At 53.5% G+C, this 13,687-nt stretch overlaps 1 protein-coding gene across 1 annotated transcript; it reads right to left on the bottom strand.

Annotated features, from left to right (window-relative positions):
* Positions 1-4,512: 4,512 nt before the first annotated feature.
* Positions 4,513-5,448, bottom strand: LOC136993734 (olfactory receptor 14C36-like). The gene has a single exon (XM_067308678.1). It carries the CDS (start codon positions 5,446-5,448, stop codon positions 4,513-4,515), a length of 936 nt encoding a protein of 311 aa, XP_067164779.1.
* Between the last annotated feature and the right edge of the window lie 8,239 nt (positions 5,449-13,687).

The raw sequence follows: 13,687 nt of genomic DNA, 5'->3' as shown, positions 1-13,687 counted from the left end.
CAGGGTGGCCAGCAGATTAGCGTGGCTGTGCTTTTCATTTGGTAAACCAGTGTTGTATTTTTCCTCTCAAAGCTCACTGTTTATTATACCGATCACGGATTCCTACCTGAATCTTGTGGTGTAAAGAAGGAAGGAAGGCTATCCAGTGGTTATGCTTTCTGTACTTTCTTCTATCCAAAACTAATTTCTGGGGGCTGCACAGCAGTAAGAAAATGGCCCAGAGGGGTGTATCTCTCACAGCAGGACTGTGTCCTAGTGCCCATTGACTTGAGAATGCAGAAGGCCTGGTGGTGAGTCAAAGTGGCTTTTCCTTAGACTTGGATGAGGAGGGCAAGCAAGCAAGAGAAGTCATTGTGGTTTTATTCTGATTGCAGCCTAAAGTTGTGCTGTGTCTCATTTAACAACTGTGTCTTAATAACAGGTCATAGATATCAGAAAGAAGACCACCAAATGTTTTGATGCAATGGGACAAAAGGGCAGCAAGCTTTGTGAACCTTTGTTGTAACTGCTCGGCCACTGCTTCTTTGCTTTGACCACAGTAAGGATTTCTCAGGTTTTCTCCCTTGATAGGCGCCACACAGGCAAGTGTGGGACTCAGGATGGTGCAGCCCATAGAAGAGGGGTTTGCTCTGGGGTGCTCCCCAAGGGTTAAGGAGCCTTGGGTGTACCACAGCCAGAGTCACCACACTGTGGGGTTGCTGTAGCCCTGCAATAACCCCGTGAGTGCTGAGCAAACCTAGTCAGACAAGGAGAAGTGACACCACAGACTCGCACTGTAAGCATCTAGGTACTGTGGAACTTTGCCCTGGGTTATCTGTTGAACATGCGTACAGTTATTTGTTGACCATATTGTTGACCATCCTGATGGCTGAGGCCATCAGTTCTGTTGTGTAACCATGGTCTGGCATGGTTTGGATGGGTAATGAACTAAGCCCGGGAAGGGTAAAAGCAAGTAAGCCACATACCTCTGCGTGGACTCGGACTCACTGTCAGCTGGCCTGAGGACCCGACAACCCACCCATCAGCAGGGACGCCCCTGATGCCGACTGCCAGGGAGAACCTGAATCATCCCAGCGTAGCTTAACAGTGGTGAGAACAATCTGGGGAAAACTGTACTGGAGGGGTGGCCCATAAGGACAAGGAAAGGGCGAAAACAGTCATTGTACCGTGCATCCGTGGCTTAACCACAGAGCTCTCATATGTGTGTATATATAGTTTAGTTCTGTTATATTTCTAGCTTTACTATACTTTTTAGCTTTGTCATACTTGTAGATCGTCTGGTGTTAATTGTTTAGTGTTGTCCAGCATCTGTCATATGTGTAGAACCGCTTAGGTCTATTAAATTCTTATACTTGACAAATGCTGATCTCTTGAGTCCAGTGCGACTAACTCCGGAATCTGAAAGAAGCCCGGATGCCCCTCTATTGCCCTGTCGCACCCTCCCTCTCCTCCCCATGGGGAAGGGAGTCCCCAGGCGATGCTGGACTCAGCTTCGGCTGATGGGAGGGGAGCACAGGGCAGGGTGGAAGAGGCAGGCAGAGCCTCTCGGGGTGCATGAGGGAGTCTTCCAAAGCCCAAGGCTGAGCCAGGGACCTTTGGGTCTTCCCCATGATGCTCTCCCAGCTGGGCTTGTTCTGCCCTGCCCTAGGAGCTCTCATCCCCATGCCAGCCATGCTGGAGCAGAGGCCGAGGAGCTGGAGGTGCCTCAGGCCAAGCTGTGCCAGCCCTGGGGAGCTGTCCCTGAGCACAGGGCAGGCTGAGCTCCTCCTCGCGTGTCCTGTCCTGCTGGGAGGGCAGCGCAGGGACGGGGGAACAGCCTGTTCTGCCCAGGGGCAGTGCGGGACCTTTTCGACAGCCACTGCGCTGCAGCAGCACTGGCTGCGCCCCCTCCCTGTGGCCACCACCACAGGCCTGCCTGCCCCTGCCCAACCTGCTGCCCCCCCCCTTGCTCTCAGCCCCTCTCCTGGCACCACGGTGACCAGCTCTACAGGGAAGGAGCTCCCTGGCCCCCCCATGCTGGGGATCCAGCTCCAGCCAGGCAGTGGAACACCAGCTTCCCCCCCCAGGCCCCCTGGCCCACTCCCCCCGGGCCCCTTGCCCCTTGTGGGGAGCTGGAGCTGCCCCAGCTCAGGGCAAATGGTGCATAAACACTCGAGCTGTGAAACAGAAAAACCTGCTCTCCTAACTGTGCATCATAAAATCAGACCCAAGTGGCTGTGCTTGCTCTGACTCTGCATGCAGGGCTACCTGAGTAGGGGTCCAAACCTAAAGCACTCCTTGCACCTTTAATTGAGCTGTTGGGCAAGAGCTGCTGATGTGGATATACAGCGAGCTTTTCTACCTACAGCCTTTCCTGGGATCTGCTCAGTTCCCAGCTTCCCTTGCCAAGGCTTTCTTGACTGTAGTGAGGGGGCAGGTCAGCAGGACAAGGACAGGGTCAGGTCAGGACCTGAGAGGTGCAGGACCAGGCACAGGCATGTCCACAGCGTAACTCGGGCAAGGCTTAAGGACAAGGAAAGCAGCTCCTCGGCAAGGGGAGGAGGCCCCCCAATGACACCAGTCACTCTGTCTCCCCTGCTCTTGTGTCCAGAAGATCCCCCTCCCTGTCTGCCTGCAGCCCCCCCATGCCCACCCCGCTGCCCAGCACAGCATGAGAGCCCTGGCCCTGCAGCCCCTCTGGCAGCTCCTGCTGCCCCAGGGACAGAGCAGCCTGCCCTGAGCTGGTGCACAGAGAAACCTCATTCTCATTTCCATCTCCAAATGCTGGCTGCTTCTCTCCTGGGACGTCCCTGCTCCCCAGAGAGCCTTTCCCCAGGTGAGTGTGTCCATGCTGGCCTGCCTGGCCATTCCTGCACCCCTCCCTGTGCTCCCCGCAGGGCCCCGGGCTGGCGGTGCTGCTGTGCAGAGCGAGCAGGCTGTGGGGCCGCAGGGTGACTCCCGACTCCGCATGGGCCATGCTGGTTGGGGTGGGAAGCAGACCCAGCCAAACAGGGCTCACCATGGCTGACACTGCTGGCACATGTCTGCCCTCATGGGTGGTGCTCAGAGTGACCCCAGGGTGTTTGCAGTAGCAGGAGATGTTTTCGGGTGTGCACTAGCTCTGGCCTGTGGTGTTGCACTGGGGATACATGAATCACTCTCCAGTGCCCCTTCCCTGGGCCTCCTGGGTGCCTACTGCCTCTCCAGGCATTGCAGAGCCCTCCTTTCCCTATGCATACCTGGATTTAGTGCTTTGTCTTTGGGTGACTCTACCATGGACTGTCCCTTGTTTGGTGAAACTCCGCTCACTGCCCACCCCCAGGCCCACAATATCCCTGGAGATCCCCTGAGCTCTCCTGGGGGCTCAGGTTCCCTTCCAGAAGGATGGGCATCTGTCATCAGCACTGTCACCTGTGCGTCAGCCCCAGGCATGCAATTCAGAGACCATTCAGCATCTCCACTGGCAGTGGTCACCGAGAAATGAACCCTGAATCCAGCCCTTGGTTCCTGAAATGTCACACTGGGACTCTGAGCTCATCCCCTGGAGCCCACAGAGTACAGAGGCAGAGCAGCAGGCCCTTTTATGGTGCAATCCCTTGGGTATATTTTTGACCCCAAATTCTGAAGAAAGGCCAGACTTCAGGCACATCACAGAGGAGATCTCTTTTTATTATAGCAATGTTATTCTGGAGGCCAGGTCTGGCATAAGGGTGCCCATTGCCTTGTCCTGCCTGAACTTACAGGACACATGCACATGGAAACACAACCCTACCACTACCAGGTTATGAGAACTACTGGGCCATATACTCAGAACAGAGTGCAGAAGGACAGCATGGGAATGAAGAGAACAACTCTGAAAAGAGAAAGTCCTGCTGCTGTTGGTGGACATGTCTCAGGAAAGCTGCAGCCACCACCCAAAGGCTGCAGTGAGGAAATGCCTGCTGTGGCAGTGGGGGATGGTCCTGAGGAACACAGGGTCTGTCCCCACAAGCTGCTGCCTGACTCCCCTCCCCTCTACTTCCCCTCCACTTGTAGTTTTGGAGTGCTGGAGAGGGAAGGGACCAGCCCAAGATGACAACTGGCTGCCACCCTCACAGGAGAGGGGTGTGAGATCACACCTTGACAATGGCCAGGGAAGCTGAGCTCTCCTAACGGACATGGGAGCCATGGTCTCACCCCATCTTAATTCGTCTGAGCCTGACTCTGTCCCATGAGCTCCCTTGGTGTCAGTGCAAAGGAGCCGCTGCAAAGGGATACTCTCCTCATTGCCCTGAAGGCATCTGAGGGAGCTCAGACTAGTGGGCTCTGAGGTTCCCCCATCTCTGCTGACGAAGGGGGAAGCCTGGCTTCCTGCTTCAACACGGTCCCTCAGTCAGATTCAAACGAGAGATTCCTGAGGACAAGTGGCATGAACCAAACCGTTCCGTCTTTTACAAGAATGCAACAGAGGAAAGGAAAGAAAGAAAGAAGTGAAGAACACACAGCCTTGAGGCCAAATGCCCTGTGAATGATGAGTGGATGCACATGGGATAATTATTGGGACTGACATTGTACCCATTGAACCAGTTTCCTCAGCGCATCCTTGAGCTCCTTGTTCCTCATGCTGTAGATGAGGGGGTTCACTGCTGGAGGCAACACTGCATACAGAAGAGACACCACCAGATCGAGAGCTGGGGAGGAGATGGAGGGGGGCTTCAGGTAGGTAAACATGAGAGTGCTGACAAACAGGGAGACCACTGCCAGGTGAGGGAGGCACATGGAAAAGGCTTTGTGCCTGCCCTGCTCAGAGGGCATCCTCAGCACAGCTGTGAAGATCTGCACGTAGGACAGCACAATGAAAATGAAACATCCAAAGCCTAAACAGGCACTAACCACAATAAGGCCAACTTCCCGGAGGTAGGCGTCAGAGCAGGAGAGCTTGAGGATCTGGGCGACTTCACAGAAGAACTGCTCTAGGATATTGCCTTGGCAGAGTGGTATTGAAAATGTGTTCCCAGTGTGCAGGGCAGCATTGAGAAAACCACTGGCCCAGGCAGCTGCTGCCATTTTGGCACAAGCTCTGCTGCCCATGATGGTCCCATAGTGCAGGGGTTTGCAGATGGCAACAAAGCGGTCATAGGCCATGACAGTGAGAAGAAAATATTCTGCTGACAGCAAGAAGAGAAACAGAAAGACCTGGGCAACACATCCAGAGTAGGAAATGGACCTGGTGTCCCACAGGGAATTGGCCATGGATTTGGGGACAATGGTGGAGATGGTGCCAAGGTCGAGGAGGGAGAGGTTGAGGAGGAAGAAGTACATGGGGGTGTGGAGGCGGTGGTTGCAGGCTATGGCTGTGATGACAAGGCCATTGCCCAGGAGGGCAGCCAGGTAGATGCCCAGGAACAGCAAGAAGTGCATGAATTGAAGTTGCCGTGTGTCCACAAATACCAGGAGAAGGAACTCGTTGAGGGAGCTGCTGTTGGACATTGCTCCTTTAGGGCACAGGGACTGTCCAAAGAAGAAAAGAAATTGAGAAGTAAGGAGAGATTTTTCAAGTAAAAAAAAAAAGTTCCAGTTTTCATACGACCTCCCATATTGCCTCTCTCTTTGCTGAGAAGATCTGTGTGCTCCACTTTGCACTGGCTGAGTGTGCTGTGAGGATCAGGGGCCTCTGCCCTTGGGCTGCAGAAGAGTCAGTCCTGCTGTACAGTGGTGGGAAGGAGCGAATGGGAGGGAGTAGCTCTGACACTCACAGTTTCTGCCAGGTGAAATCCAGTTGTCATATGTAAGGGCTTTTCAGCATCTTCACCACCAGTTCTAGTAAATGAGGGTTAAGGAACAGAGTTTTAGGGATTTTTCAACGTTGTTTATTTTCTTTCAGATGTCCTTGTCACCCCTGGGGAGTGTTCCTCAAAGGCAGAAATCTGTGGCATTTCTGCTGTGAGTCCTGTGATGAAAGAATTCACTGTCACTTGGTGCAGAGTGAGGACAGCTAGTCTATTAGCCTTGATCCCAGCTGTCCTGTGTTCCCACCTCTTTGAGCTGGAGGATGATCACACTCATATGTTGCCCTAAAAAGAAACGAGCTGCTGCTGAGAGCAGAGGAGTCCAGTTTCAAACTGCAGGTCTCCAAACTTCTCTGCTTTTCTCAGCTCACCAGAGGGAGGTCTCCACACTCCCCTTCTAGCCAAGGACACGCAGGGCTCTTTTCAGCTGCCCCTATTCAGCTGCCCACCACCATTGCCATACTCTTCGCATCTCTGCAGCTTCTTCATGGGTCTCTCAGACAGCACAGAGATGCTATGAGACAGCTGTGCCCTTCTGGAGGGCAGCTTGCAGCCTGGCAGAATGCCATAGGGTCAAATGTCCTAAGGATGTTCTCCCTTAAGGAGAGTCTGCTCTTTTCCCAACCCCATGGACTGCATTTCCTGGAGCCCCACAGGTCAGAAGGGGGTTGGGGCCACCTCCCTCCCATGCAGACCCCTCTGTTGCACAACTCACAGGGTCAGTGTCAGAACTGCAGCTGAACCCCCCAACCCCAGGGAGCCCGAGAGAAGAGCAGGAGGAGCATGGACAGGAGGGGAAATAAGGAGCAACACCATGATCCTGCTGCCAAGGGAGGCAAGGAGACAGGGATAGGCAGGCACTCCGGAGAGTCTTCACCTTACCCAGATGGGCATGCAGCCTTGCAGACAGCAACATCGCAGGGCAGTCACTGTCAGCCCCTTTGTTGGGCAGCATGAAATGGGCCCATGGCAGGTGAGATGCCCCTCTCCTCTGCCGGAGGTCCGGCTGTAGAGGAGGTGGCTCATGCCCTGGACTCCATGGCTGTCAGAGCAGAGGCTCTGCTGGGTGGGAGAGGACACGTGGGGGGCTTGCTCAGAGGAAGAGGGTGTCTGCACCAGAGGGACTGCCCATGACTTGCCCAAATCCATCCTCCCATGATGATTCTGTTTGTTCATCTCCTTCCCTGCCCATCTCTGCTGCCTGCAGCTGTCCCTGCGGGGAGCTCTTTCTCTGTCCCAACAACTATTCCCAATCACTGCTCGCAGACCCCATCCCATCCTCTGTGTACTCAGCTCTGCCCTATAGAAACCTCCTGGCTCAGGGCACTGGGCAGGGGCATCCCTGTGCATGCAGGTCCTAAGGAGCAAGTCAGATAACCCCCAATGAGGCCATAAGGGAGATGCTGATGCTGCCTGTAGGCTGAGGTGGGGATGAAGGGGTTTGCTGAGGTTTCTCACAAACCCACTGATCTCTGAGAGTGAAGGTTGAGGAGTCCCAGTCCCTTGCCAAACCAGAAAACTCTTTCCTTTTTTCTCCCTCCCAAAATAAGGAAACTGAAAGCACAGATGCCAGGAGGAAAGCTCCTTCCCTTTCAAATAGCTGTTTTTTCACCTTGCTCTTGAAAATCCCCTTGGACACGCTCTGTGCATGAGCTAGAGCTGTGAGCAGCCCTCACCCATGCAGCACCCTCTCAACAGGAGAATGAACCTGCCCTGCTGGGGGTCGATCCTCCTACCCAGAGCTTCTCCCCACTGCACTGTGAGGAATTCCCCGGGCAGGCTGAGTGCTGACCCTCGCAGGCGGCAGAGTCACTGCCCCAGGCACACAGCACCCTGGGGTGCAGGGACACTGCTCTCAATTACAGTCCCGGTGCAGTCCTGGGTGCACTCCCAGGCTTCACACCCCTGCATCATCCCTGGGAGAAGGTAGCAGGATGCCCTGTCCCTCTGACAGTGTGGCTGGAAATCCCTGCTCTGAAGCACCTCGTCTACTCTGCACTGGAGAAGCCGGGTGGGACATCCTAAAAAAACTATCAGTCATGAGATGAGATGGTTTTAGAAGACCCCTTCAAGAACCCCAGTAGTATTGCTCTACAGCCAGAGACTTACTGTGTCAGGGGCTGTGAAGATTTCTCCCTCCGTGAGCTCTTCTCTCTCCTCCCACTCCACACTGCCTTTCACTTCTCTCTGTCTTGTCTCATCTCACATCAGCAAGAGCAGGCAGTGCCTGGAGCCCTGCTGCTCTTTGCAGAGGAGATGCTCTTGCACAGAGCTGTCTCTCAGCAGTGCTGACCGGTTGCCCTGAGCTCCCTCTGTCCCAGGAGCCTGGTCCCACTCGGGAACAGTGGCCCAGCTGAAAGTATGACTTTATTTCTCCTTTGTACTCCCTCCTCCTGGGGGATGTTCACTGAGGCAGACTAAAGTAATCATGCAGATCTCTACATTGCAGACAGCTAATGTAATTCAGTGCAGACACTTGATTCAGTGACAAAGAATAGCCCAGCAGCATCATGTCAGATGCTTGGCATGTCCAGCACAACCACATGTCTCTAGCAGGTACAGCATGGCACCTACAGGAAAACCATGTCCTTTTGGAGTGGTTGCTGGGCAAGTGCCCCAGGACACCTCAGGTTTCCTGCCTGTGCCCAAATAAATGAATGCCACCACTACCTTGAGGCAAAGTCCATCACGTCTACATCCAACTGTCCTGCATAGATGGGAGGCACATCACACCAAGGTCTCCACTCTTCAGTGGCACCTTGCCCTTCCTGGAGATTGCTTCACCTCTGTCACGGGCCCCATAGTGCTACAAATCAGCTCAGGCATTAGAGCCCTTTCCTGCCATTTCTGCACAGCCCAGCTCTGTTGGAACCTCATTTCACCATTACATTGCCACCTGCTAGCTATGCCAGCATGCTTCTGCTCTGAAGTGGAGCCATTGCACACATGGTGTCCTTGGCTTTTGGCAACATATTTCACCACAACCAGTCTGTGCTCTGTGTCTCAGCTGAGGCTCTGCAGCTTCTATCACACTTTTTTCTTCTTGTCCATCAATGAAATTATATATTACCCACTTATTTTACACTTCTGTCTCCATCCATATCTTTACATGGCAATATGATGGGCAGAAGCATGTACAATTGATAAAAGGAAACAACAGCACAATAATAATCAGCACACAGAGATCCCTTTTCTCCTTTTATTTTGCAGTCCACAGGGAAAAACAAAGCACAGGGGAAGGGAAAGCACTGCCATTGCTTTACTCCTTTGCAGCTGTTTCTAATCAGCATTTCATTTTGTTGGGGCTTCTGAGGAGCAGAATTACTGTTAACAGCTCTTTTAAACTTTGTGCATGAGCATCCCATTTCCAAAGGGAATTCTACAAGGGTGAACTCTTTTTAGAAAAACTGGGTCCAGTTCATCTCTGCAGCCCATCTCCTCACATGGGACCCCAAGGAAGCTACGGCATGTTGGGCGACCAAAGCTCAGCCCAGCAGAGCACCTGGGCACTCTTGGGCAGATCAGTCGTCTTGCTCTGGGTGGGTCCTTGTGCACCACAGTGAAGGATGTGGTGGCCCTGGGTCTTCCCATCCAGGCCCACAGCTCCACCAGCAACACAGGGTTAGGATATGCAGGCAGATGACTAGGCTCTGCCTCGGGGTTGAGATAACTGAACAGGGCGTGAGAAACTAGTGGCTATGAGAAATCATTGGACACTGCAGGGAACAGAATGAGACCCTGCCAAATTCCAGACAGCACGGTGAGCGATGGCTGGATTTCAGCGGTGGTTAAGGGAGAGTTATATGAGAAAAGGACAAGTGTCACACATAACTGGCATATTGGGGAATCCTCCGGGGAGTAGACTCTTGCAGCACCAGCAGTACCGAGGTAACGATATCAGAAGCACCATATGAGCCAGGGGTTACCTAGCTAACAGGACCAGAAATATTAAACTTAAGTACATAGGCAGTAAAACTGGCACCAATGAAAGAAAAATACTTAGAGATGGGCTGTTTATTTCAAAGGGGATAAAGCTGGAGAAAGGGAGGGATCAGGCTGCATCATGGGAGAAGCAGCATGGGAAAATGGAGGCAGAGGGAATAAAAGGGGCCAGTCATGTGTAAGCAAGCTGCTGGCAGGGACACTTGTCTGGCCAGGCTGTGTACCTGCTCTCTGCGGTGTAGCCTATCATTGTATTAAATCCTTTTCCTAGCTCTTTTCTGGGTGAGCGTGCTCGCTGTTCTGCGTGAGTGCACGTGTGGAAGGCTTGCAGACGTCAAGGCAGCCAGCTACCAGAGACACCCGTGTGAGGGTGCGTGTGAGGTCTCCTGCAAGCTCTGAGTCTGATTAGCTGGTGAGCAAGAACAGGACCAGGCCGTTTGTATCATTCATGTTCATGAGTGCTGCTCGTGTCTCCGTGGTGCCTGTAAAGGTACTGTGCCCCTGCTGGAGGTGATTTTTTGGTGGTCGACCATGTCCGTACAGAGTGTGTGTATGCCTCTTGGAAGTACATGCCCCGCCTCGCTGCTGGCAGGACCAGGGAACAGAGAACTGCAGCAGTCTCCCTTCCAGCAGACCAGGAAGGAGGAATCCGTTTATTCAAAAATCCACTGGATCCAGCGTCCTTTAATAGTGCAGGCCCTGGAGGTGCTGCAGCCACTTGGTCTTGATGTTGAGGTCCCACTTCTCCATCACCTTGTGGTTCCAAAGGGCACGGAGGCTTAGGCTTTGGGGTTGCAGCGTGAAGGACCAGCTTTGGCACACATCGTTCTAGTTCCCCACTATTGATTTAAGCAATACAAATACAGAGATTTTATAAGCGTTTGGGTCAGTGATCCCCTAGAGCGAAAGGGAGGTTTTTGTTTTCTTTTTCTGATCAGACTTTCCATCTGCCAACCTTTATTGTAAAAGTGGCTGGGGTTGCAGGGGTTGCACAGGCAGTGCCATATGATCTACCCTCCATTTCTAAACCTTCCACAGAAAGTAGCACTACTTAGTCAAGCTAAATAGCAGGGGCAATGACCACTGTTTTGTTGGTGGTCCATGAACAGGACAGTCGTGCTGAGCAAAACTCCATTGTCTGAGGATCTGCTACACATTACTAAACACATTTTCGTCGTGTCCAAGGGTAAAAAAAGGCTGGGGGATATTTAAGACAAATAACTATCTCAAATATCCCAAACCTGTTTTCTCCTTTTGCACAACAAACATTACTTTCATGTTAAGGATGGCAGGAAGGTATTTGGGTCGAGAAACATTTTTGAGCTCCGTCAGGCATTGCACAAACATCTCCATAGCTGCATTATTGCCATTTCTGCCTGCTGTGAGACTGCAGATAACATGGGCACAAGAAAAAGGTGCCCTAGCTGCAAGCTGATGTGTAGATCTGGGCCAGCACAAGGCCCTGGCTGTTAGTCTTTAAATGGTTTGTCCAGGATTTTGTGAGAGGTGCCCAGTCTGCATGGAAAAGCAGCACAAATGTAAAAGCTGGGAATGCTTTTTGTACCGTGAAAAGATCTTGAATGTCAGCCAGCACCAGTGTTTCACACCTGTGGTCAAACCCCAGAAACAGGGAAGGGCTGTATTTGCTGTGATACGTAACATGTGCAGGAAACTGGGACAAGTCACGTTTCTCTCCTGGAGGTAGCACTGGAAGTAGCGTGGGATGAAGAAGGGGTGGAAAGGAAAGCGCGGTGAGAAGGGGAGTTCAGGAGGGTCACGAGTCTCGGGGACTTTCTGAGGTTGGCTCCGCCAGCGCCGGCTCCATGGTCTCCATGGTGAGGGACAGTCTGCAAAGCACCACGTCCCACCTCTATGGCCACCTGGAAGGGACACCCTCTCTACCATCTCTATGGTCAGGTGGTTCTTCTGGGCTGGCCTCCAGCGCTTCTCTATGCTCTCCTGGCAGAGGGACGCTCTGGGATCCCCCCTCCAGCCCCTTTCTTGGGCTGCTGATGGAGACAAAATTTCAGGGCCACCCGCTCATGGCAGATAATGCCAAAGGCTGCGATGGCCCCTGGCTTGTTCGCCCACTTCTGAACAAAAGGCCGCGGCCTCCCGGGGCTCCTGTGAAGTGCACGTGCGTCCCCTGGCGCAGACTCGCCCAGGCCCCGGGGCAGAGCGGGGCCCTGTGGCAGCAGCGCCCCGGCAGCACCGTTTCCCTGCCGACGCTCCCCTGCAGCACAACTCCCGCAGCCCAGGGCCAGCCCGGCGCGCCTCTGCCCCACCCTCCGCCCCCGGCCCCGGCCCCGGCCCCGGCCCTGGCCCTGGCCGGCAGCAGCCGCCGCAGGCTCCAGCCACACTGTTACCAAAAGGCCCAGACAAGAAAGAGTCTCAAAGGGCCGGGGGGGGGGGGGGGGGGGAATGGGAGAACTGTTACCAGCACGGACAAGAAGCAGTCTCAACAGGAGCCTCAGACAAACATACCCAAGGACATAGCCCAAGGTGATCAGGAGTAGTCAGCATGGCTTCACCAAGGGGAAATCATGCCTAACCAATCTGATAGCCTTCTAGGATGGAATGACTGGCTGGGTAGATGAGGGGAGAGCAGTGGATGTTGTCTACCTAGACTTCAGCAAGGCTTTTGACACTGTCTCCCATAGCATCCTCATAGAGAAGCTCAGGAAGTGTGGGTTAGATGAGTGGACAGTGAGGTGGATTGAGAACTGGCTGAATGGCAGAGCTCAGAGAGTTGTGATCAGTGGCACAGAGTCTAGTTGGAGGCCTGTAGCTAGCGGTGTCCCCCAGGGGTCAGTCCTGGGTCCAGTCTTGTTCAACTTCTTCATCAATGACCTGGATGAAGGCACAGAGTGCACCCTCAGCAAGTTTGCTGACGATACAAAACTGGGAGGAGTGGCCGATACACCAGAGGGCTGTGCTGCCATTCAAAGAGACTTGGACAGGCTGGAGAGGTGGGCAGAGAGGAACCTCATGAAGTTCAACAAATGCAAGTGCAGGGTCCTGCACCTAGGGAGGAATAACCCCATGCACCAGTACAGGTTGGGGGTTGACCTGCTGGAAAGCAGCTGTGCTGAGAAGGACCTGGGAGTGCTGGTGGACACCAAGTTAAGTATGAGGCAGCAATGTGCCCTTGTGGCCAAGAAGGCCAATGGTATCCTGGGCTGCATCAGGAAGAGTGTTGCCAGCAGGTCGAGGGAGGTGATTCTCCCCCTCTCCTCAGCCCTGGTGAGGCCACATCTGGAGTACTGCGTCCAGTTCTGGGCTCCCCAGTACAAGAGGGATGTGGCACTACTGGAGCAAGTCCAGCGAAGGGCCACAAAGATGATTAGGGGACTGGAGCATCTCTCTTATGAGGAAAGACTGAGAGAGCTGGGCCTGTTTAGCTTGGAGAAGAGAAGGCTGAGAGGAGATCTTATCAACGTGTACAAGTATCTGAAGGGAGGGTGTCGAGAGGATGGGGCCAGACTCTTTTCAGTGGTGCCGAGCGACAGGACGCGAGGCAATGGGCACAAACTGAAACACAGACACTTCCATCTTAACATGAGGAAAAACTTTTTCACTGTGAGGGTGACAGAGCACTGGAACAGGTTGCCCCGAGAGGTGGTGGAGTCTCCTTCTCTGGAGACATTCAAAATGCGCCTGGATGCAATCCTGTGCAACGTGCTCTAGGTGACCCTGCTTGAGCAGGGGGGTTGGACTAGATGATCTCCAGAGGTCCCTTCCAACCTCAGTGATTCTGTGATTCTGTGATTCTGTGACACCGGTGCAGCTGGGACTGATACATCCTGAGAAAGTACAGGTAAACCAGCAGAAGCCAGTTGGAGCCAAGATTAGGACTGAAACAGTTTTTCTCAAACAAGGAAGCAGGCCAAGTTGAGACCATGTATGGAAAAGTAGAGCAATGTTCATGGCAAGATGCTGAGTGACACCTCTTCTGACACCACCAGAGACCACCAGAGACCACCAGAGACCCCCACAGC

The sequence above is a fragment of the Apteryx mantelli genome, chromosome 20 (assembly GCF_036417845.1).
Source record: "Apteryx mantelli isolate bAptMan1 chromosome 20, bAptMan1.hap1, whole genome shotgun sequence".
Taxonomy (NCBI): Eukaryota; Metazoa; Chordata; class Aves; order Apterygiformes; family Apterygidae; genus Apteryx; species Apteryx mantelli.
The sequence above is the reverse complement of the archived record's forward strand: the minus strand, read 5'-3'. Positions and strand labels throughout refer to the sequence as shown.